Below are 26,117 nucleotides of genomic sequence, written 5' to 3'. Positions count from 1 at the left end.
GAGCAGTGAATGACTCACCACAACTTCAGGATTTCCGCGTTAGGGTGCGCAAGCACTAAATCCTGAAGTTGCGGTCAGTTCCAAAGGGGTAACAACAGCGAACGCTGTTCGTTTGCTGTTATTACCCACCACAAGTTCCAGGCCTTTTTTTTTTTTGGAGAAACCGTACTGGGGTAACTTTGTACAGTTGGGTAAAACTGAAAGTGCTTCACTACCTAAACAGCAGGGCAGGAGAGCGGCTTCAATCTGTTAGCAGCTGCTAAGATTTCCTACACTGCTCCGAGGTAGAGGCAGAACCTGGGGTTGCCCTTCCAACATCTACCCCAAAAGTGGGCCTCCCATATTTTAACAGGAACAAATAGGTCACACTTATAAATTCTACTGCAGGTTTTCTGGACCCCAACCTGAGCCACAGCTGACACTAAAGGCTAATATCCCACTTCTGACATTAGCCTTAAGAGCGTCAGCCATGGCTCAGTGGGTAGCACCCTCGCCTCTGAGTCAGGAGGTTGTGGGTTCAAGTCCCACAAATATCGAGGTGGACACTCCCAGTGCAGTACTGAGAGAGTGTTGCACTGTCGGAGGTGCCGTCTTTTGGATGAGACATTAAACCGAAGCCTCCTCTGCTCTCTCAGGTGCACTATTCCTAAGAAAAGCAGGGGGGTTACCTACCCCCAGTGCCAATATTTATCCTTCAATCAACATCAATTTAAAAAAACAGATTATCTGGTCATTATCACATTGCTGTTTGTGGGAGCTTGCTGTGTGCAAAATGGCTGCTGTGTTTCCTATATTACAACAGTGACTGCTCTTCAAAAGCATTGGCTTTAAAGCGCTTTGGGGCATCCGGAGGTCATGAAAGGTGCGATTTAAATGCAAGTCTTTCTTTCAACTAAATATTAGTTCTGGCTGCAATTTATGCAATAATGCCCCACCACTACACTGTGTAGCCATATTAATAGCACGCACCTGCTCAGGTCTCCAACAGTACCATACCAGCCGATTTGAATGATAGCGTATTCAAATTTAATTGGGCATTTTAAAACATTACACAAGCACGGATGAACTGGTCTAACAACAAATCAGAAACAACATTTAATAAAAAAATCTAATGAAGGATTTCAACTTGCAAATACCGTTAGTTTTTAAAAAAATTCATTTTCGTGTTGTGGGCATTGCTGGCAAGGCTGGTATTTATTGCCCATTCCCTAGTTGCCCCAAGAAGATTGTGGTGAGCTACCCTTTCGAACCACTGCGGTTCATGCGGATGGAAAGACTCATTCACGCTCAATCTTTCCGTTATTTACAAATACCTCATGCAGCTGAAGTTAATCCACACCTGCATAGAACATTTTTTGAATACGCCTCGGAAACTCTTGGGGAAGTTTTTATTTTTAAAGAACATAAATGCAAATTGTTGTCGCGTAGCAGTAATTTACGGCACAGAAGGAGGCCATTCGGCCCATAATGTCTGTGCCGGCCGACAGAGCTCTCCAGCCTAATCCCACTTTCCAGCTCTTGGTCCGTAGCCCTATAGGTTACAGCACTTCAAGTGCATATCCAAGTACTTTTTAAATGTGATGAGGGTTTCTGCCTCTCCCACCCTTTCAGGCAGTGAGTTCCAGGCCCCCACCACCCTCTGGGTGAAAAATGTTCTCGACTCCCCTCTAATCCTTCTACCAATTACTTTAATCAGCAGTTGCCGATTTGAGACAGCTCGTTCAGGATTGGTATGAGCTTACACACACTATACAGTACTTGAAAGTCAAAAGTTATCTGGCACACACAAAACCAACCAACCTTCTCAGTTTTCCTCTCAGCGTCCAGTTGTTGCTTTACAAATAACTGAAGAATCTCATCTTCCAATGGTTCGGCTCCTGCACGTCCATTCGGCTGTGATTTCTGGAAATCAATAACCAAACGTGAGTGTATTGCAGTTAGATTCTGCACGGAGGTTAATACAAGTCAAGCGATGTTTACTTTTCAATCTTTCTGTGCCAGTGGAAGAAACAGTTCAAACAGAACACTCCCTTCTAAAATTAAAAATGGCAAAAACCCATAGTAACTGCTCGTCCAGGACACAACATACTGTGAATATTCCTGGGATAAGTATTTCTCAACCAAATTATTCAACTTACATTTTTTTTAAATTTATTCATTCCTGGGATGTGGGCGCCAGCATTTATTGCCCATCCCTAATTGCTCAAGAAGGTGGTGGTGAGCCTCCTTGAACCGCTGCAGTCCGTGTGGTGAAGGTACTCCCACGGCGCTGTTAGGGAGGGAGTTCCAGCATTTTGACCCAGCGATGATGAAGGAACAGCCGATATATTTCCAAGTCAGGATGGTGTGCGACTTGGAGGTGGTGGTGTTCCCATGCGCCTGCTGCCCTTGTCCTTCTAGGTGGTAGAGGTTGCGAGTTTTGGGAGGTAAATAATTCCACAAAACAATCAGGACTCTCACGGAAAGACAATGGCCTAGAAATTCACTTGGGCGCGGGCAGCTCGCTCGCGCCCAAAAGTTAGCGCTGGGCGGGGTGGCATTAGCGCACGCCGTATATTTGTCTTCTGCGCCCCAATTCGGAAGCGGGCGCTATACCAGGGTGTGCCCGCCTCCGTTTGGGGTGCTGCAACTGAATATCGGCGCGCTAGTTGCCGCAGCGCCACCCGATGCGGGGCGGCAGGCTGCGGTGCTGCAGGCCTCCTCCCTCTCTTAAGGGGGAGGTGCCTGCAACGGCCGGAGCCCCGATCGCGAGTGCCGGCAAAAGAGCCCGGCACAACGGAGAAGTGCCGGGCTCCACGGAAACCAGCCGGCAATGCCGGGGGGGGGGGGGGGGGGGGGGGGGTGGAGGAGGTGCGGGCAGGCGGTCGCCGAAAAAGCGGCCGGCCGCACCTGCCGCCTTAAAGCGCCCCACTACGGCAGCAGGACGGCCCCGTTTTCTGGTCGCTGTTTGCGCCCGCTTCGGAGGAGGCGGCTGCAAATAAATATGGGGATCGGCGCGGTTTCGGGGCGTTACGGGCCACCGCGCACACCGATGACGTCATCAGTCCCGGCGCAGCGCTAACGGCTACCGCCGCCAATACCGCTGCACTCAATTTCCGCGCTACCACCCCGCCAGCGCAAAAGACCTCTTTAGGCACTAAGTGGCCGCAAGGCCCACTGAATTTCTAGGCCAATGAAATCAAACCCATAATGAAAATATACTCTGTGGCTACAACTTATACAGAAGCTTCAACTGCATCAAGCCAAGCTATAATTAGAACGGAACTGGGATTACCAACACATCATCTAATACCTGTCCAAGGGACAGAGGTGCTTTGTCAATTTTGTTATACTCCAATATGGAGTGGCAAAATGATCTCTCCAACGGTCTGTGGTGTAACGGCAGCACCCACCGTAAAACTAACCCACACGAGCCAGAGGGGCTCAGGCTCAATCCCTGCTCTCTGCTGAGTTTGTCAATAGAGCAGGTGGGGTGCGAGAATTGCCCTCATTGCCCCTTAGCGAGGGAGGGTTAAAAACCAAGGGCTTTCTTTCATGCTGGAAAGTGTGTGTATAGGCAGAAGACCAAGACTGAAGCCATTGTCTTCAGTCCCCGCCACAAACTCCGTTCCCTAGACACCGACTCCATCCCTCGCCCTGCAAACTGTCGGAGGCTGAACCAGACTGTTGACAACCTTGGGGTCATATGTGACCCCGAGATGAGCTTCTGACCACATAACCGCGCCATCACCAAGACCGCCCATTTCCACCCCCGTAACATCACCCAACTCCGTCCCCGCTCATCCGCTGCCGAAACCCTCATCCATGCCTTTGTTAGCGCCAGACTTAACTATTTCAACACACTCCTGGCCGGCCAGGACACCGGGGAAAAATCCCCTGCTCCTCTTCGAAATAGAGCCATGGGATCTTTTACGTTCACCTTCTATCCTCCATAACCTTGAGGTCATCCAAAACTCTACTGCCCATGTCCTAACTCGCACCAAGCCCCGTTCACCCATCACCCCTGTGCTCGCTGACCTACATTGGCTCCCAATTAAGCAACGCCTCGATTATAAAATTCTCATCCTGGTTTTCAAATTCCTCCATGGCCTCACCCCTTCCCGTCTCCTCCAGCCCCACAACCCTCCTGGATCTCTGCGCTCCTCCAATTCTGGCCTCTTCAGCATCCCCGATTTCTCCACCATTGGTGGCCGTGCCTTCAGCTGCCGAGGCCCTAAGCTCTGGAATTCCCTCCCTAAACCTCTCCGCCTCCCTTTCCTCCTTTAAGACGCGCTTTAAAAAACATATCCCTTTGACCAACCTGCCCTATTATCTCCTTATGTGGCTCGGTGTCAAATTTTGTTTGATAACACTCCTGTGAAGCGCCGTGGGACGTTTTACTGCATTAAAGGCACTATAAAAATACAAGTTGTTGTTGGTGAAGTCGGGCGATAGCAGGATCAAGCTCAACTGTAATGCCACCCATGGTTGAATAGCCTGCTGTCACTCACTGGGGTGAGGTACTGAAGGACTGTTGACCCAGCCCAGCAAGCAGCAGTACCTTCAGATAAGCTGGGTCAAAATTTTAAGGGAATAAATAAGTTAACAAGATTATTGATCTTATGAATTTCTTTCTATGGCTTGTTTTACATCTCTATTTATTTAACGTTACCTTATTTAGAAAGAAAGACTTACATTTATATAGCGCCTTTCACGATCTCAGGAAGTCTCAAAGCGCTTTACAGCCAATGAAGTATTTCTGAAGTGGAGTCACTGTTGTAATGTGGGAAACGCGGCAGCCAATTTGCGCACAGCAAGCTCCCACAGACAGCAATGTGATAATGACCAGATAATCTGTTTTTAGTACGATAGCAAAATACTGCAGATGCTAGAAATCCGAAATAACAACAGAAAATGCTGGAAAAACTCAGCAGGTCAGGCAACATCCGTGGAGAGGAATTAGAGTCAACGTTTCGCGTCGAAATGTTTTGAAAAAGGGTTTCGACCCGAAACGTTGACTCTAATTTCTCTCCACGGATGTTGCCTGACCTGCTGAGTTTTTCCAGCATTTTCTGTTGTTAATCTGTTTTAGTGATGTCGATTGAGGGATAAATATTGGCCAGGACACTGGGGATAACTCCCCTGCTCTTCTTCAAAATAGTGGCCATGGGATCTTTTACGTCCACCTGAGAGAGCAGACAGGGCCTCGGTTGAACGTCTCATCCGAAAGACGGCACCTCCGACAGTGCAGCAGTTCGGGGCCTGGAACGTCAGGACCCTCATGGACAACCCCAACAGCAAGAGAAACTGTAGGTCCCACATTGGACTCATCAGTCACCCGAGAACTCATTTTTAGTGTGGAAGCAAGTCATCCTCGGTTCTGAGGGACTGCCTAAGAAGCAGCAGCATTCCCTCAGCACTGCACTGGAGTGACAGCCTAGATTTGTGTGCTCAAGTCTCTGGAGTGGGACTTGAACCCACAACCTCCTGACTCCGAGGCGAGGGTGCTGCCCACTGAGCCACAGCTGACACTGATTTAGAACGATATCACTTATTTAGATCAAAACCCAAATATATATCAACAAGACTTAATACATGTCATAATGTAAAATACCAAAAAGGAAAACATGCCACATCGACTGTGGGTCGCCTATTTTATTCCCTGTATTAGACCGTTACCAAAAGTCTACTCGACTGACAAATTTAAATTTTGCTATTGCAAAGATAAAACTACCATGATGTCACTTCTGTTGAGGGGTTCGGGAAGGAGAACATCAAGGAATGGTTGGGGAAATTTTCAATTCACAATAAGCCATTTTCCTTCGAAGAACTGTTATAACCAGAAAGGAAGATCAAATAGCCAGCAGGTTTAACATAGAAACATAGAAGACAGGAGCAGGAGTAGGCCATTCGGCCCCTCGAGCCTGCTCCGCCATTCAATGAGATCATGGCTGATCATCCAAATTCAGTATCCTGTCCCTGCCTTCTCCCCATATCCCTTGATCCCTTTAGCCTTAAGAAATATATCTAACTCTTTCTTGAATATATTTAATGAACTGGCCTCCACCGCCCTCTGTGGCAGAGAATTCCACAGGTTCACCACTCTCTGGGTGAAGAAATTCCTCCTCATTTCAGTCCTAAATGGCTTACCCCTTATCCTTAGACTATGACCCCTGGTTCTGGACTCCCCGGCCATCAGAAACATCCTTCCTGCATCTAGTCTGTCCAGACCTGACAGAATTTTATAGGTTTCGATGAGATCCCCTCTCAATCTTCTAAACTCCAGTGAGTATAAGCCCAATCGACACAATCTCTCCTCATACGTCATTCCTGCCATCCCAGGTATCAGCCTGGTGAATCTTCGCTGCACTCCTTCCATGGCAAGAACGTCCTTCCTCAGATAAGGCGACCAAAACTGCACACAATACTCAAGGTGTGGTCTCACCAAGGCCCTGTACAACTGCAGCAAGACATCCTTGTTCTTATACTCTAATCCTCTCGTTGTGCAGGCCAACATACCATTTGCCTTCTTAACCGCCTGCTGCACCTGCATGCTTACCTTCAGCAACTGGTGCACAAGGACACCCAGGTCTCGTTGCACTTCCCCTTCTCCCAATCTATTACCATTCAAATAATAATCTGCCTTCCTGTTTTTGCCTTACATCGAAGTTCCAACACACAGACAGGTCATTCGGCCCAACCTTGTCTATGTTGGTGTTTGCCCTCCTCTTGGAGCAAGTGGCCCAAATCACATTAACCCAACCTATTCACAGATCCCATTTTCCTTCATCCACCTATCCAATTTAATCTTGAATGTTGCAATAGTTTCTGCCTCAACCACTAATCCTGGAATTACACAACCTCAACTCCATGCACAAAGAAATGTCTCTTGCTCGCTGTCCTAAATCTCTGACTCCACATTCTTGACACTTCACCCACAGCAAATACTCGGCTTCTGTCCAGCCTCTCAATTCCTTTCAGAATTTTAAACAAACACTTCTATCACATTACTTCCATAATCTGCATCACTAGAACAAAAAAAAAGCCCCATTTCACCCCAACTCGTTTGTTGTATTTGTATTTCCTTATACCAGCCAGTGGCTCAGTGGGTAGCACTCTCGCCTCGGAGTCAGAAGGCTGTGCTTCAAGTCCCACCCCAGAGGTTGGAGTACAAAAATCCAGGCGGACACTCCAGTGCAGTTCTGAGGTGCCGCCTTTCGGATGAGACGTTAAACCGAGGCCCCATCTGCCCTCTCGGGTGGATGTAAATGATTCCATGGCACGATTTTGAAAGAGAGCAGGGAAGTTATCCCCGGCGTACATAAGAGCATACACAAGAATTCTGAGCAGGAGTAGGCCATACGGCCCTTCGAGCCATTCAATAAGATCATGGCTGATCTTCGACCTCAACTCCACTTTGCCACCCGATTCCCATATCCCTCGAGTCTAACTTGGTTCCCCTATAGTCCTGGCCAATATTGATCCCTCAATCAACAGAACAGAGATTATCTGGTCATGATCACATTGATCTGCTTCTGGGAAAGGTGGGACTTGTACAAGTCGGACGGTTTACACCTGAACCAGAGGGGAACCAATATCCTTGCGGGGAGGTTTGCTAGCACTGCTGGGGGGGGGTTTAAACTAACTTGGCAGGGGGGTGGGGTACAGAGTGGAGCTATAGTAGGGGGTGATTTACAGCCAAATACAGAGGGAAAAACAAGTCAGCTGGGAAGGCAGAGCAAATATGTGAAGGCAAAAGAGAATATGGCAGGGCTGGAAGGCATTTATTTTAATGCAAGGAGTCTTGCAAATAAGGTGGATGAACTGAAGTTGTTGTTGAACACATGGGAGTACGATATTGTTGCCATCACGGAGACATGGTTGAGGGAGGGTCAGGACTGGCAGCTCAATATTCCGGGGTATAGAATCTTCAGGCGAGACAGAGGGGGGTGTAAAAGGGGAGGAGGTGTTGCAGTATTAATTAAGGAGTCAATTACTGCTGTAAGGAGGGATGATATATTAGCGGGTTCCTCTAATGAGGCCATATGGGTAGAACTTAAAAACAAAAAGGGGGCAAGCACTTTGCTGGGAGTGTACTATAGGCCCCCAGTCAGGGGGAGATAGAGGAACAGATGTGTAGGCAAATCTCAGAAAAGTGCGAAAATAATAGGGTAATAATAGTGGGGGATTTCAACTTCCCCAATATAAATTGGGATAGTCAGAGTGTGAAAGGCTTAGAGGGTGCAGAATTCTTAAAGTGCATCCAGGAGAGCTTTTTGAGCCAACATGTAGAAAGTCCTACAAGAGAGGGGGCGGTACTGGACCTAATTCTGGGGAACGTAGCTGGGCAAGTGGTGGAAGTGTCAGTAGGAGAGCATTTTGGCGACAGTGACCATAATTCGGTGAGATTTAAGGTGGTCATGGAAAAAGACAAAGACGGCCCGGAAATAAGGGTTCTAAATTGGGGGAAGGCTGATTTTAATATGATAAGGCAGGATCTGGCCAAAGTGGACTGGGAGCAGCTACTTATAGGAAAATCCACATCAAAACAGTGGGAGACTTTCAGAAGGGAAATAGAGAGAGTACAACGCCAACATGTTCCTGTAAAGGTCAAGGGTGGGACCAACAAGCAAAGGGAACCTTGGATGACAAGGGATATACAAAAATGCATTAGAAATAAAAGGGGGGCTTTTGGCAGTTACTAAAGACGGAAGAAGCCCTAGAGGAGTATAAAAAGTGCAGGGGCATACTTAAAAAAGAAATTAGGAGGGCGAGGAGGGGCCATGAAATAACACTGGCGAGCAAAATAAAGGAAAATCCTAAGATGTTTTATAAGTATATTAAGGGCAAGAGGATAACCAGGGAAAGGGTAGGGCCCATTAGGGACCAAAGTGGCAATCTGTGTGTAGAGCCAGATGATGTAGGCGGGGTTTTAAATGAATTTTTTGCATCTGTGTTCACTATGGAGAAAGTCGATGCAGACATAGAAATCGGGCAAGGGGACTGTGACATACTTGAACATATTAGCATCGAGAGGGAGGAGGTGCTAGCGGTTTTAGCAGGCCAAAAAGTGGATAAATCCCCAGGCCCGGACGAGATGTATCCCAGGCTGCTGTGGGAGGCAAAGGAGGAGATTGCAGGGGCTCTGACACAAATTTTCAGAACCTCTCTGGCCACAGGGGATGTACCAGAGGACTGGAGAACAGCTAACGTAGTACCATTATTCAAGAAGGGTAGCAGGGATAAACCAGGGAATTACAGGCCAGTGAGCGTAACATCTGTGGTAGGGAAATTATTGGAAAAAATTCTGAGGGACAAAATTAGTCTCCACTTGGGAGAGGCAAGGATTAATCGGGGATAGTCAGCATGGCTTTGTCAAGGGTAAATCATGTCTGACAAATCTGATTGAATTTTTCGAGGGGGTGACTAGGGGGGTGGATGAGGGAAATGCTGTGGATGTGGTTTACATGGACTTCAGTAAAGCTTTTGACAAAGTCCCGCATAGGAGACTGGTCAAGAAGGTAAGAGCCCATGGGATCCAGGGTGCCTTGGATCCTAAACTGGCTGAGTGGCAGGAGGCAGAGGGTGATGGTCGAAGGTTGCTTTTGTGACTGGAAGCCTGTGTCCAGTGGGGTACCTCAGGGATCGGTGCTGGGTCCCTTGTTGTTTGTGATCTACATAAATGACTTGGATGAGAATGTAAAAGGTATGATCAGTAAGTTCGCAGATGACACGAAAATTGGTGGGGTGGTAAATTGCGAGGAGGAAAGCCTCAGGCTACAGGACGATATAAACGGGTTGGTCAGATGGGCAGAAAAGTGGCAAATGGAATTTAACCCTGAAAAGTGCGAGGTGATGCATTTTGGACGGACAAATAAGGTAAGGGAATACACAATGAGTGGTAGGACCCTAGGAAGTACAGAGGGACCTTGGTGTACATGTACATAGATCCCTGAAGGCAGCGGAACAGGTAGATAAGGTGGTTAAAAAGGCATTTGGGATACTTGCCTTCATTAGCCGAGGCATAGAATATAAGAGCAGGGAGGTTATGATGGAGCTGTACAAAACGCTGGTGAGGCCACAGCTGGAGTACTGTGTGCAGTTCTGGTCGCCTCACTATAGGAAGGATGTGATTGCTTTGGAGAGGGTGCAGAGAAGATTCACCAGGAGGTTACCTGGGATGGAGCGCCTCAGCTATGAAGAGAGGCTGGACAGGCTGGGGTTGTTTTCCTTGGAGCAAAGAAGGCTGAGGGGGGACCTGATTGAGGTGTACAAAATGATGAGGGGCATAGATAGGGTAGATAGAAAGGAACTTTTCCCCTTAGTAGGGGGGTCAATAACAAGGGGGCATAGATTCAGGGTAAGGGGCAGGAGATTTAGAGGGGATTTGAGGAGGAACTTTTTCACCCAGAGGGTGGTTGGAATGTGGAACTCAATGCCTGAAAGGGTGGTAGAGGCAGGAACCCTCACAACATTCAAGAAGCATTTGGATGGGCACTTGAAATGCCATTGCATACAAGGCTATGGACCAAATGCTGGAAAATGGGATTAGACTGGACAGGGATGGATGGGCGGCACGGACACGATGGGCCGAAGGGCCTCTTTCTGTGCTGTAAAACTCTATGACTCTATGGTGTTTGTGGGAGCTTGCTGTGCACAAATTGGCAGTCGCATGTCCTACATTACAGCAGTGACCACACTTCAAAAGTACTTCATTAGCATTAAAGTGCTTTGGGACGTCCCGAGGTCATGAAAGGCGCCACAGAAATCCAAGTCTTTCTTTCTTTCAGGCAGCGTTCTAGTGAACCTACATTGTATCTTCTCGAACGGCTCAATATCCTTCCTATAGTGTGAAGCCCAATACTGCACACATAACTCTAACTGAGGACCTAGCAATGTTTTATGTAACCTCATTACCCCCTTTATTCTGTACCTCGCGATAAAACCTTGGATTCCATTAGCTTGGTTTTAAATAAAACGACCGTATCAACCTGAGGTGCTACCTTTAATGTCCCATTAAACTGTACTCCCAAATCCCGCTGCTCTTCCACAGCACCAAGCCTACTTCCATTCACCAAGCCTACTTCCATTCAGAGTATAGAAACATAGAAGATAGGAGCAGGAGTAGGCCATTCGGCCCCTCGAGCCTACTCCCATTCAATGAGATCATGGCTGATCATCCAAATTCAGTACCCTGTCCCTGCCTTCTCCCCATATCCCTTGATCCCTTTAGCCTTAAGAAATATATCTAACTCCTTCTTGAATATATTTAATGAATTGGCCTCCACTGCCTTCTGTGGTAGAGAATTCCACAGGTTCACCACTCTCTGGGTGAAGAAATTCCTCCTCATCTCAGTCCTAAATGGCTTACCCCTTATCCTTAGACTGTGACCCCTGGTTCTGGACTCCCCAGCCATCGGGAACATCCTTCCAGCATCTAGTCTGTCTAGTCCCGTTAGAATTTTATAAGTTTCGATGAGATCCCCCCTCATTCTTCTAAACTCCAGCGAGTATAAGCCCAGTCGACCCAATCTCTCCTCATAAATCATTCCTGCCAGCCCAGGTATCAGTCTGGTGAATCTTCGCTGCCCTGCCTCCATGGCAAGAACATCCTTCCTCAGATAAGGCGACCAAAACCGCACACAATACTCAAGATGTGGTCTCACCAAGGCCCTGTACAGCTGCAGCAAGACATCCTTGTTCCTGTACTCAAACCCTCTCGCTATGAAGGCCAACATACCATTGGCCTTCTTAACCGCCTGCTGCACCTGCATGCTTACCTTCAGCGACTGGTATAATTACTACTGCCACTTTTTAAACCAAAATTTACCACCTCACACCAAATGACATTAAATTCCATCTGCCACTTTTTAGCCCATTCCCCCCCCTTACCAATACCCCCTGTAGTTTTCTTTGGTCTTGTACAGAATTAACTAAATCTCCTATTTTGGCATCATCTGCTAATTCTGACAACAATCCCTCTAGACCTATACTAAAATCACATCCTCTCTGTGAGGGGACCAGTTCCTCATTTCACACAAAAACTTGGATAAAAAACACGAGATATTTGCTTTATATTTGAGACAGGCATGATTGAAGAGTGACCGTTCGACAGCATTGAGATTATCCACACTGGTCCTTGTCCTTAATCCGCAGTAATTTACATACAGGACAGTTTACTTTAAAAGGATTAACTCATCACAGCACTTATAGGCTTACTTAAGTGTCAGCCGTGGCCCAGTGGGTAGCACGCTCGCCTCGGAGTCAGAAGGTCGTGGGTTCAAGTCTCATTCCAGAGGCTTGAGCACCAAAATCTAATCTGACAATCCCAGTGCAGTACTGAGGGAGTGCTGCACTGTCGGAGGTGCCGTCTTTCGGATGAAACGTTAAACCGAGGACCAGTCTGCTCTCAGGTGGACGTAAAAGATACCGTGGCACTATTTTGAAGAGGAGCAGGGAGTTATCCTGTGTCTCCTGGGCCAATATTTATCCCTGAATCAACATCACTAAAACAGATTATCTGGTCATTGTCACATTGCTGTTTGTGGGAGCTTGCTGTGCACAAATTGGCTGCCGCATTTCCTTCATTACAACAGTGACAACACTTCTAAAGTACTTGATTGGCTGTAAAGTGCTTTGGGACGTCCGGTGGTCATGAAAGGCGCTCTATAGGAACAGCAGTAGGCCATTTAGCCCCTTAATCCAGTTCCGCCATTCAATGAAATCAAGGCTGATCTGCGACCTAACGCCATATTTTTTTTAAAAATTTGTTTTATGGGATGTGGGCGTCGCTGGCAAGGCCAGCATTTATTGTCCATCCCTAATTGCCCTCGAGAAGGTGGTGGTGAGCCGCTGCCTTGAACCGCTGCAGTCCGTGTGGTGAAGGTGCTCCCACAGTGCTGTTAGGTAGGGAGTTCCAGGATTTTGACCCAGCGATGATGAAGGATCAGCAATATACTTCTAACTCAGGATGGTGTGTGGCTTGGAGGTGGTAGTGTTCCCATGCGCCTGCTGCCCTTGTCCTTCTAGGTGGAAGAGGTCGCGGGTTTCGGAGGTGCTGCCGAAGAAGCCTTGGTGAATTGCTGCAGTGCATCTTGTAGACGGTACACACTGCAGCCACGGTACGCCGGTGGTGGAGGGAGTGAATGTTTAAGGTGGTGGATGGGGTGCCAATCAAGCAGGCTGCTTTGTCCTGGATGGTGTCGAGCTTATTGAGTGTTGTTGGAGCTGCGCTCATCCAGGCAAGTGGAGAGTATTCCATCACACTCCTTACTTGTGCCTTGTAGATGGTGGAAAGGCTTTGGGGAGTCAGGAGGTGAGACACTCGCCACAGAATACCTAGCCTCTCACCTGCTCTTGTTGCCACAGTATTTATGTGGCTGGTCCAGTTAACTTCCTGGTCAATGGTGACCCCCAGGATGTTGATATTGGGGGAATCGGCAATGGTAATGCCATTGAACGTCAAGGGGCGGTGGTTAGACTCTCGCTTGTTGGAGATAGTCGTTGCCTGGCACTTCTGTGGCACGAATGTTACCTGTCACTTATCATCCGCCTTTGGCCCTGATCCCTTAATACCTTTGGTTAACAAAAATCTATCTATCAGATTTTAAATGAACAATTGATCGAGCATCAATTGCTGTTTGCGGAATAGAGTTTAAATATCTACTGTCCTTTGTGTGTAGAAGTGTTTCCTAATTTCACTCCTGAAAGGTCTGGCTCTAATTTTTAGACTCTGCCCCCTAGTCCTAGAATCCCCAACCAGTGGAAATAGTTTCTCTCTATCTACCCTACCTGTTCCCCTGAATATCTTGAAAACTTCGATCAAATCACCCCTTATCCTTCTAAATTCTAGGGAAGACAACCCTAATATGTGTAATCTAGACTTGTCATTTAACCCCTGGAGTCCGGGTATCATTCTGGTAAACCTACGCTGCACTCCCTCCAAGGCCAATATATCCTTCCTAAGGTGTGGTGCCCAGAACTGCTCCCAGTGCTCCAGGTGTGGTCTACCCAGGGTTTTGTACAGCTGCAGCATAACTTCTACCCCCTTGTATTTTAGTCCTCTAGATATAAAGGCCAGCATTCTATTAGCCTTTTTGATTATCTTCTGTTCAGGATATTTGAATGATCTATGTACCTAGACCCCCAAGTCTCTTTGGACCTCCACTGTTTTTAGCTTTGCACCATTTAGAAAGTACCCTGTTCTATGCTTTTTAGCTCCAAAGTGGATGACCTCACATTTGCCTATATTGAAATCCATTTGCCACAGTTTTGCACACTCACTTAATCTATCAATATCCCTGTGTAATTTTATGCTTTCTACACTGCCTACAATGCTGCCTATCTTTGTGTCATCGGCAAATTTGGATATGTGGCTTTCTATCCCATCATCTAAGTCGTTAATAAATACGGTGAATAGTTGAGGCCCCAACACAGATCCCTGCGGGACACCACTAGTCACACCCTGCCAATTAGAGTACCTGTCCATTATCCCTACTCTCTGTCTCCTGCCGCTCAGCCAATCTCCTGACCAACTCGATAATTTTCCTTCAATTCCATGGGCTTCAACCTTAATTAACAGTCTCGTATGAGGGAGTTTATCCAGTGCCTTCCGGAAATTCATATAAATAACATGCATAGACATTCCCCTGTCCAGTAATTTAGTCACCTCTTCAAAAAATTCAATCAGGTTCGTCAGACATAACTGACCTTTTACAAATCCATGCTGGCTCGCTCTGATCAGCTGAAACTTTAAAGGTGTTCAGTCACCCTATCCTTATAGACTCTAGTAAACTTCCTGACAACAGATATGAGGTTAACTGGTCTATAATTTCCTGGCTGCCCTCTCTCACCATTCTTAAATAGCAGAGAGACAGACGCAATTTTCTAATCTAAAAGGAACTGTTCTTGAATCGAGAGAACTTTGGAAGATTAGTTAGGGCATCTATATAAATTCAAGTCATTCTTCCTTTACGATAGGTGAGGCATAACATTAATGTATCTATTACAATGGGTAGTTGATGTAATTACTGGATTAAATACAAAGAGCAAAACCTCAACATTTATTTAATGAAATATTGAAACACTTCACTTTGAAACTGTCAAGTACAAAAGAAAACAGCAACAGGAATTCCACCCATTGTGCCGCCACCATCGTGGGATGTAGCGTTCTACTGGGGAATACGATTGAAACATCAACTGGTTTTGTTGCACAGCCTGTTACTGGAGTTCTTACAGCACAGCAGGTGGACTTTCGACCCATCCTGCCTGTGCCGGCTCTTTGAAAAAGCTCTCCAATTCGTCCCGCTCTTTCCCCATAGCCCTGCAATTTTTTTCCTTTTCAAGTACAGGAAACTTTCTGGTATCCGGCACTGACGGGACTGAGCTGGTGCCGCACCATCACAACTGCCGTAGAAACCAGCGCTAATGTTAAAACATACGGAGCTTTTGAGCTCCGAGTGAATCAACAAACCCTGTTGCTTAGCAACAGCTTCAAAACAGTCGGCCGCAGCTTAAAAGCGTCTCTGTAGCTAAGCAACAGCTTCAGCTAGACCTTGCAGAGCCTGACTGGAAAAAAAAAGCAACGAGAAGTAAAAAAAACTTATAGGAAACGGCTCCTGAATTTTGCCGGTAGGTAGAGCTTTCCGGACATTTAACCTCCGGTTAAACGAAAGTTTCCTGTATATATCAAATTCCCTTTTGAAAGTTACTATTGAATCTGCTTCCCCCACCCTTTCAGGCAGTGTGTTCCAGATTATAAATGCACTGCTTAAAAAAAAAAAAATCCCCTTATCTGAGGAAAGAGCGGGGGAGTGGGACTAACTGGATCGCTCTTTCAAAGAGCCGACAGGCATGATGGGCTGAAAGATCTCCTTCTGTGCAGTGCGATTCTTTCCTTTTATCTCCTCTGGTCCTTTTGCCAATGACCTTAAATCGGTGTGCTGTGGTTACCAACCCTTGTGCTACAGTCTGCTCTCGAATTGAACTGAGGGTCTATTAGCAGCAAGTAGCCTCTAATTGACCCAAGGAAGGCAAACCAGACCTTCCAATTGACTTTGGGAGTCCATTTAGAAAGAGAGAGCATACATTATTTTTTTTGAAGTATCCATTAAAAAACTCCAGTGCAACCTTTAACGATCTAAGAATCTTCAAACAGCAATCAGCATCTAATCACCGAGGAAGCAACAATTACACTGCTTGCCCTTAAAAAGACACACTAAGTTACACACTGTTGCACTTTAACAAAACAATTAATTGTAGCTACATGCTAGAATGCTACTGTCCTTATAAAATAGCGTATACTCCAACCTGCTGTGAACAGATATTTTACATATATAAAAATATTAAAATGAGATGAATAGAACACTAAACTGTACTCCCAAATCCCGCTGCTCTTCCACAGCACCAAGCCTACTTCCATTCAGAGTATAGAAACATAGAAGATAGGAGCAGGAGTAGGCCATTCGGCCCCTCGAGCCTACTCTGTCATTCAATGAGATCATGGCTGATCATCCAAATTCAGTACCCTGTCCCTGCCTTCTCTCCATATCCCTTGATCCCTTTAGCCTTAAGAAATATATCTAACTCCATCTTGAATATATTTAATGAATTGGCCTCCACTGCCTTGTGGTAGAGAATTCCACAGGTTCACCACTCTCTGGGTGAAGAAATTCCTCCTCATCCCTGTCCTAAATGGCTTACCCCTTATCCTTAGACTGTGACCCCTGGTTCTGGACTCCCCGACCATCGGGAACATCCTTCCTGCATCTAGTCTGTCTAGTCCTGTTAGATTGGGCAGTTACAGGTGAACCAAGGTAAAACACAATACTCTCGCTCTAAATGTCATCTTTTGCTGCCAATCTGTAGAAAAAAAGTTAAAAAAACAAGTGGAATAGTTTTTCTTTTTTCTAGTAAGTTAGTGGCCATTTTGTGTACACAGTTATGGGGAATAAAGCCTGTAGCCGCACATTCCTGCCCACCTACTACCCAATGACATTGCCCTCTCGCAACATGGGTAATGACAAATGTGACAATGAGACTCTTTTTTAAATCCATTCCTGGGATGTGGGCATCGCTGGCAAGGCCAGTATTTGTTGCCCTCGAGAAGCTGGTGGTAAGCCACCTTCTTGAACCGCTGCAGTCCGTGTGGTGAAGGTGCTCCCCAGGACTGTTAGGGAGGGAGTTCCAGGATTTTGATCCAGCGACGATGAAGGAACGGCCGATATATTTCCAAGTCAGGATGGTGTGTGATTTGGAGGGAAACTTGGAGGTGGTGGAGTTCCCATGCGCCTGCTGCCCTTGTGCTTCTAGGTGGTGGAGGTCACGGGTTTGGGAGGTGCTGCCGAAGAAGCCTTGGCGAGTTGCTGCAGTGCATCTTGTAGATGGTACACACTGCAGCCACGGTACGCCGGTGGTGGAGGGAGTGAATGTTGAAGGTGGTGGATGGGGTGCCAATCAAGCAGGCTGCTTTGTCCTGGATGGTGTCGAGCTTCTTGAGTGTTGTTGGAGCTGCACTCATCCAGGCAAGTGGAGAGTATTTCATCACACTCCTGACTTGTGCCTTGTAGATGGTGGAAAAGCTTTGGGGAGTCAGGAGGCAAGGCACTGCTGAGACCGGCTGTCTTCTGTTGCATTTACCCGACTTGGAAGCAGGCTGGGAAGAGGTAGGATTGGGCAGTTACGGTTGAACCAAGGTAAAACACAACACTCTCGCTCTAAAAGAATGAATGAGGCTACATTACAGATTTTTGGACTCTCGGGGAATCAAGGGATATGGAGATCGGGCGGGAAAGTGGAGTTGAGGTCGATGATCAGCCATGATCTTATTGAATGGCGGAGCGGGCTCGAGGGGCTGTATGGCCGACTCCTGCTCCTATTTCTTATGTTCTTCTGCTCCCTTGTGAAAACAAAATATACTGCTCAAGTCTCTGGAGTCTCAACCTTCTGGCTCAGAGAAATCCCTTCCATTTTACCCCAACAATGGTCTTTAACCCCAGCCTCAGAAGAGACTTACAGCTGAATGAATGAATGTGACAATTTCTAATACCAGCCATTTTGAGCCCAGAATGAGACCGCTAATTTAGCTCACCCCACCCACGGGAACTAATTGTAGAAACTCATTTCACTCAGGATCAGCTCGGAGTTGAATTGCCATATGTAATGAGAAATGCGAAAGAACTGTTGAACCAACAGTTGAGTTTTTTTTTAAATAAACGTGTCAAAAATGCAACAAAGCATATTTGACAAATCAATGATTGTGCCATTATCCTGGGACTTACTGTATCCACAGCAGGAGTATTGTGTCCAATTCTCCACACTTTAGGAAGGATGTAAAGGCTTTGGAGAGGGTACAGAAGAGATTTCCTAGAATGGTTCCAGGGATGAGGGACTTCAGTTACGGGGGGAGACTGGAGAAGCTGGGGTTGTTCTCCTTGGAGCAGAGAAGGCTAAGAGGAGATTTGATGGAGGTTTTCAAATCATGAAGGGTTTAGATAGAAAAATAAAGAGAAACGGTTTCCAGTGGCTGAAGGGTCGATAACCAGAGGGCACAGATTTAAGGTGATTGGTAAAAGAACCAGAGGTGACATGAGGGAAAACTTTTTTACACAGCGAGTGGTTAGGATTTGGAATGCGCTGCCTGATAGGGTGGTGGACACAGATTTAATAGTAGCCTTCAAAAGGGAATTGGATAAATACTGGAAGGAGAAACAATGGCAGGGATATGGGGAAAGGGGGCGGGGGAGTGGGACTAACTGGATTGCTCTTCGAAAGAGCCAGCCCAGACTCGATGGGCTGAATGGCCTCCTTTAGTGCTGCACTGTTCACATAATTGTAATTGAAATGACTTGATAGAAGTCGTTAAAATTACCAAGGGGTTCGATAGGGTAGTTGTAGAGGACCTTTCCACTTGTGGAGACCAAAACTAGGGGCCCTAACTATAAGATAGTCACCAATAAAACCAACAGGGAATTCAGGAGAAACTACTTTACCCAGAGAGCGTGGTGGGAATGTGGAACTTGCTACCACATGGCGTAGTTGAGGCAAATAGTATAGATGCATCTAAGGGAAGGCTAGATAAGTACATGAGGAAGCAAGAAATAGAAGGGGTTAGACAAAGTAAGGTGGGAGGAGGCTCGTGTGGAGCATAAACATCGAGAGAGAGCAGCTGGGCCGAATGGTCCGTTCCTGGGCTGTAAACTCTTATGTAAAAGTAGACTCAACTTTCAGTGTGGCAATGCTATAAAACACCAATAGCATACTAGGATATAGGTCTAAAAACATTCGAGTCCAAGTCTACACCTGTTATGCTAAAGCTCTATAATACACTGGTTAGCTCAAACCGAGAACTCGGCGCTCAGTCATGGTCATTAGGATACAGTTCGAAAGGATACAAAAAACACAAATGTAAAAGGTTGAATTATGAAGAAAGTTGAGAGGGATTAAAGTTTCACAGTTTTAATGGTTAAGGAGGAACCATTTCAGATTGTGTAAAATATTCAATGGTTGTAGACAAGTAATCCCAGATCAACAGTTCAGAGTGCATCAAGAAAACAGGAGCAGAATAGAAAGAGGAAAGACATTTATATAGCGCCTTTCACGACCACTGGATGTCCCAAAAGCGCTTTACAGTCAATGAACTACTTTTTGAAGTGGAGTCACTGTTGTAATGTTGGAAACATAGCAGACAATTTTGCACACAGCAAGCTCCCACAAACAGCAATGTGGTAATGACCAAATACAGGAAACTCCCTTTTAACCAGCACCTAAAATATCTCTCTTAACCGGCAAAATTCAGGAGCAGGTTCAGGTAAGTTTTACTATATATTAGTGGCCGTGTAACCGGGGTTCCTGCACCTGTGGCCGTGTAACCGGGACTCCTGTACAAGTGCCGTGTAACCGGGACTCCTGTACAAGTGCCGTGTAACCGGGACTCCTGTACAAGTGCCGTGTAACCGGGGCTCCTGTACAAGTGCCGTGTAACCGGGACTCCTGTACAAGTGCCGTGTAACCGGGACTCCTGTACAAGTGCCGTGTAACCGGGACTCCTGTACAAGTGCCGTGTAACCGGGGTTCCTGCACCTGTGGCCGTGCAACAGGGACTCCTAGATCTGTGGCCGTGTAACCGGGACTCCTGTACAAGTGCCGTGTAACCGGGACTCCTGTACAAGTGCCGTGTAACCGGGACTCCTGTACAAGTGCCGTGTAACCGGGACTCCTGTACAAGTGCCGTGTAACCGGGGCTCCTGCACCTGTGGCCGTGTACGGGGCTCTCGTAGCTTAGTAAGTATACCTCTCTGTAATCCGGACTTTTTGATCAACCGGCACCATGCCGGTCCCGTCGGTGGCGGATAAAAAAAAAAGTTTCCTGTAATCTGTTTTAGTGATGTCGATTACATAGAAGATAGGAGCAGGAGTAGGCCGTTCGGCCCCTCGAGCCTGCTCCACCTTTCAATGAGATCATGGCTGATTGAGGGATAAATATTGGCCCAGAACACCAGGGAGACCTCCCCTGCTCGAAATAGTGCCATGGGATCTTTTACATCCACCCGAGAGCGCAGACAGGGCCTCGGTTTAACGTCTCATCCCAAAGATGGCATCTCCGACAGTGCAGCACTCCCTCAGCACCGCACTGGAGTGTCAGCCTAGATTTTTGTGCTCAAGTCTCTGGAGCGGGACTTGAACCCATAACCTTCTGACTCCAAGGCGAGGGTGCTGCCCACTGAGCCACAGCTGACACGATGGCACACAGATGAGTGGAAAGCAAATTTTGAGCACATCAGGAAAAACTTAATTACTGAGAATGAGAAATAATTGGAACAGCCTACCATCTATTGGCAAAAAACACACCCGGGTTATTAAAAATTACAATTATGATAGGAGGAGTTAATCTACTGAAAGGATGGGCTTCAATGGATCAAACAGCCTCTCTCAATCCCGACATGTTATTCTTTCTTACAAGTCAAACTTTCATGGAGAGGGTGGCCGAGATGACCATTCCCTCATCAGGTCTCATCACAAGCAACACTGATCAAGCAGACAATTGAGTTATATGCCTCACAGGTGCAGAGGGTCACCATACCACAGCTTTGACCATGATACTCTATTTATAAACAGTTATAGTGAGCGAAAATCAGTGCAGATAATCAGCGCCAGTGAAGGAAAGGGCAACACAAAATCCAGCTTTATACCACACCAGTGAAAAAGGTTCCCATCAGCATTTCTGCAGCTTGCCTACAGAGTGCTTGCAGTCATGTCGTTACAGTGGTCTTTTGTTCAGACTGTGCAGGGTGAAGGGACTGGTGGTGCAAAGTTACAAGCTAGATTCTGCTACCACATAGCAGCATACTGTGTGAAACGCTCGATTAAAATTAGGTCTGCATTTGCGAACAAATTATTTTGAAACTGACCGTCTTTTAGGACTGTATCCCTTTGAATTTTCAGGCAGAAGCCAGCAGAAAGGCTGAACGGCAGACTCAGGATTAACTCTTGGCAGTTCCCCCCCCCCCCCCCCACCCACCATTTGATATAAGGCACACCTCTCTCTCGCAGGAAGAACTATGCAATACTCATGTAGACCCAGATTGTTTTGAGCAGTCAACCAAAAGTACAATTTTATTCTTTGAAAATCTTATAACCTACAAAATGCTACTTTTAAAATTAAAAAAAGTTAAGTCACAACTCAACAATGATAAATAAGCAACTATGAACCATACAAGTTACTGAGAGGAGATTGACAGGGTAGATGCTGAGTGGTTGTTTTCCCCTGGCTGGAGAGTCTAGAACCAGGGGGCATCGTCTCAGGATAAGGGGTCGGCCATTTAAGACTTAGATGAGGAGGAATTTCTTCACTCAGAGGGCTGTGAATCTTTGGAACTCTCTGCCCCAGAGGGCTGTGGATGCTGAGTCGTTGAGTATATTCAAGACTGAGATAGATGTAAGATTTTTGGACTCGAGGGGAATCGAGGGATATGGGGATCGGGCGGGAAAGTGGAGTTGAGGTCGAAGATCAGCCATGATCTTATTGAATGGCGGAGCAGACTTGAAGGGTCGTATGGCCGACTAAATTCTTATGTCTTCAATGTACCAGATTATGGATGTAGTGTGTTTAAATTTCTGAAGTTACCCAGGAGTATTCCTCTCTCTTCCCCAGCCCCCTTAAAAACACACGGAAATGATTGTATGATCCGCCACCTTAAACTTCTAATTTGATTTACAGCACCCACAATATAATGTTTCATCACTGCCTCTTAGATAAACATGCCTTAGGATAATAGATGGTTGAGTAAAGTGCTTTAAAAAGGGTCTTAAAATGAAACTATAATGGAATTACTCTGTATCTTAAAATGTCAGCAGTGACTCATTACCAAGCTATACGAACCCCTGGGCCAGGTCTATAACAGAAAACCCAGGTACTGCATTCTGAGCCATGGGGTTTGCCACTACTATAACATCCAGACATTTTGTATTTTTGTTTTTAAAAAAGTGTGTAAATGCTCTAAAAGCAAGGCCATTATTTTTGGTCCGCACCATGAATTCTACTCCCTTGTCACCAATCCCATTCCCCTCCCCAGTCACTTGCCCTGACTAAGTCACAATTCGGCACCGTTTGGCCAAGGGTGGAACTTTGAACCGTCACCAAGACCACCTAATTCCACCTTAGCAACACTGCCCATCTTCGTGCGCAACTCAACTCCTCCATCACGAAAATCATTAACCACACTTCCGTCCAAAATACCGCTGCCCTCACCCTGTGCTACACCAACTCTCGTTCACTCTGTCCCAGCTGAATTAAACAACTTGCATTTATCCAGCGCCTTTAACGTAGTAAAACGTCCCTAGGCGCTTCACAGGAGCGATTATCAAACAACATTTGACACCGAGCCACATAAGGAGATATTAGGGCAGGTGACCAAAAGCTTGGTCAAAGAGAGAGGTTTGAAGGAGCGTCTTAAAAGAGAGGTAGAGGTGTTTAGGCAGGGAATTCCCGGGCTTAGGGCCTTAGCAGCTGAAGGCACGGCCGCCAGTGGTGGAGCGATTAAAAGCTGGGATGCGCAAGAGGCCAGAATTGGCGGAGGCAGAGAGATCTCGGGCGCTGTAGGTGGCACTGGCTCACCAACATATTACATTATAACTCCCGTCCCAAACCCCACGACGACCTTGCTTCACCCCATCTCCGCCCCCCCTTCCCGTCCCGCCTCTGTCCTTTCGTGTAATTCCCCCACAGTTGGTGGCGTTCTTCATTGTCTTAGCTCCAGAGAATGGGATCTGCTTCCTAAACATCTCGACCCCTCTCTGTCTCTCGCCTCCTTTAAAAGCCTCAAAACTCATTTTTTTGAACTAGGCTTTGTCACCCCTCCTACCGCTCTCTCTCTGCATTTTTAGAAGTGCTTTGTGACTTTCTTTTTATTAAGCACTAAAAAGGTGCCAGACAAATATAAAATTGTTTTAGTTGCAAAGATGCGATTCTGAAAACTGTCAGCATCTCAACCCTTCCCGATATCAAACCAAACTTCAAAGATGAATTGAGATTGCAACAGATTCGTTATTAAAACCCTCAAAATATACCTAAAGCATTCTGCAGAAAGAGAATGTGAAAGATTCTACAGTTAATATTTAAGAAAATACACAGTATTTAACTAGTATCCTTTGACATTTTAGAGTATCACTGAACCTTGCCACTAACCGCTCGCAGTAGAAAATACAAGGCTAACATTTTTATTTGCTCAGTCAACAAGCGCGTTTATGGCTAACTATCTGTTTGCAGATAAGACACACACGTTTTAACTGTTCTTTAGCAAATCGCTCCAGTTAATCCACACTGAAACGGAAGTAACCATTAAATGTATATCTGCAATAAATTTGCCCGTGAATGCGCAACGACACACAAAAAAAACTCAACATTTCTGCGTTCATAAATTCAGTTGTGCCACGATATTCTTGCTCTCACTGTCTTGAAACTGCCACATCACACAACTGGTTCTTGGATACTGGCCTAACCACACTCGTGCCTTGTCGACAAGGCTCGGGCTGTTCAGAAAGCAGATTGAGAAGATATACTTTAGATTCCCCCTCCTCCTCTCTCAAGCTCTTTGGCTACTTACTGACAATAAAAGAACACACTTTAGCAGAGGGTCAACATAACACCATTTTAAACTCCCTCCCGGGACCGAGAGGCTTTCCTGTGAATTTGTTTAGGGGGAGGAATGGGGGGGGCGGGCAGGAAGGCTAACGGAAAAGCTTCGGCCTCAGATTTAACACAAGAAATACCCTGTAACTGAGCGGGGGCCCCGCAAGGTTACACTTTCAAATAATAGCTTAAAAATAAAATGTTCAATGAATATCCCAGGCTGATCAGGAGAGCACTGGCGTGTTAATTATATGGCGGTCAGGGTGGATACAGGAGTTGTTAATTAAAAGGGGTTCAGGGGTTTGTTAATTCAAGAGGTACAGGGAGGTTATTCATTTTAAGGGCTTCAGGGTGGGCACAGGGGGTTTGTAAATTATAAAGGGGTTCAGGTACATACAAGGGGGTTTGCTACTACAAGGGGTACAGGGGTTGTTAATTATAAAGGAGTCCATAATAGGTTCCAGGAATTATTATAAGGGGCTCAGGGAGATTATTTATTTTAAGGGGTTCACGGTGGGTGCAGGGGGTTATCATCATCAGGGGTTCAGGGAAGTTATTTTATTTATAAGGGGTTCAAGTGGTTATTCATTTAAAGAGATTAAGGGTGTGGGTAGGGGTTTATTAATGTTATAAGGGGTTCAGTTCAGGGTGGCGGGCTATTGAGGGGTCCAGGAGTTAATTACAAAAGGTACAGGCAGTTATTCATTTGAAGGGGTTAAGGGTAGGGATGAGGGTTATATTAAGGGGTTCGGGGTTAGTGTGTGTTAATTTTAAGGGATTGGGAAGGTGTGTGTTAAATTTTATGGGGTTGAGGGTGGGGGGGGGGGGGGTTTGTTAATTTTAAGGGGTTGGGGAGGGTGTGTGTTTATTTGAAGGAGCTCAGGGTGGGAGGTTTGTGTTCATTTTAAGGGGCTGAGGGTTTGTGTTCATTTTAAGGGGTTAAGGGTGGGGGTTTGTTAATTTTAGGGGGTTGGGGAGGGTGTGTGTTCATTTGAAGGGGCCGAGGGTGGGGGTTTGTGTTAATTTAAAGAGTTTCAGGGGGTTTGTGTGATCTGTCGCGGTTTCTTTCGCCCATTTTCTCACCTTTGGCTTCTCCTTCCTCTTGTTTCTTCTCTTCTGCTCTTCGATCCGCTGCTGCTGGACGTCGCCGGGGGTTTTGTCTCGGTTCCTGGCGCCGCCGCCGCTCCTCCGCCCGCCGGGCGCCGCCGCCGGCTCCAAGGCCTCGGCGCCCGCTCGCCGCCGCCGGCCGAACGCCAGCAGGAGGCAGCGGCCCAGGCAGGCGGCGGCCCACAGCACGGCCAGCGAGAGCAAGAGCAGCAGCAGCCAGCCGGCCGAGCCGGGCGCCTGCCGCCTCAGCCAGGGCTCCAGGCCCAAATCGATGCCCAGGCCGCTGCGCAGCAGGCCCAGGCCGGCCCACACGCCTTCCTCCAGCCGGCCCAGCAGCAGCTCGGCCTTGTCGGTCAACACGTCCTGCCAGTTGGCCGCCATCTCCGCTCCTCCTCCCCGGCTCCGTTACATGGTTCGGCGACGCGGACTAAGGAGGCTGGGTGGTGGGGAAAATTTAGCCCGCAAGGCCCGTCCGTCCGTCCCACTCGGGGCCTTCGCCGACTTAAAACGACAGGGCGAACGGCGCTGCTGCCTCCCGGGCGTGAGTGCATCCAGTCGCAGCTTCGCACTCAACTCCAGGCCCGGCGCTACCACCGGGGCCTCCACACCCGCCCCGCGACAGCCCGCCTCCTGCGGCGCGTCCCTCCCACCGCCAGTGGAGCTGGAGGACTCAGTCCGCTCTATCAGCCTGGGCTGGTGATTTATCTCCTCCCACCGCTACTGGCGCTGCAGCTGGAGGACTCAGTCCGCTCTATCAGCCTGGGCTGCTGATTTATCTCCTCCCACCGCTAGTGACGCTGCAGGTGGAGGACTCAGCCCGCTCTAGCAGGCTGGGCTGGTGATTTATCTCCTCCCACCGCTACTGGCGCTGCAGCTGGAGGACTCAGTCCGCTCTATCAGCCTG

At 47.1% G+C, this 26,117-nt stretch overlaps 1 protein-coding gene across 4 annotated transcripts in view; it reads right to left on the bottom strand.

Moving 5' to 3' along the window:
* Positions 1 to 25,874, bottom strand: part of mtdha (metadherin a) — a 91,349-nt gene extending 65,475 nt beyond the window's left edge. For 2 of the 4 annotated variants that reach the window (XM_085992270.1, XM_085992272.1), the window contains exons 1-2: positions 25,190 to 25,874; positions 1,801 to 1,902 (exon numbers count right to left, since the gene is read on the bottom strand). In XM_085992270.1, coding sequence (XP_085848396.1) covers positions 1,801 to 1,902; positions 25,190 to 25,594 — 507 coding nt within the window. In that variant the 5' untranslated portion in view covers positions 25,595 to 25,874. The remainder of the gene's footprint in view (positions 1 to 1,800; positions 1,903 to 25,189) is intronic. The other 2 variants (XM_085992269.1, XM_085992271.1) reach the window with 1 other exon arrangement.
* Positions 25,875 to 26,117: the final 243 nt, after the last annotated feature.

This window comes from Somniosus microcephalus, chromosome 7, assembly GCF_052327205.1.
Source record: "Somniosus microcephalus isolate GS21.2 chromosome 7, FLI_Smic_1.0, whole genome shotgun sequence".
Classification (NCBI taxonomy): Eukaryota; Metazoa; Chordata; class Chondrichthyes; order Squaliformes; family Somniosidae; genus Somniosus; species Somniosus microcephalus.
This window is presented reverse-complemented; position numbering and strand designations above follow the sequence as displayed.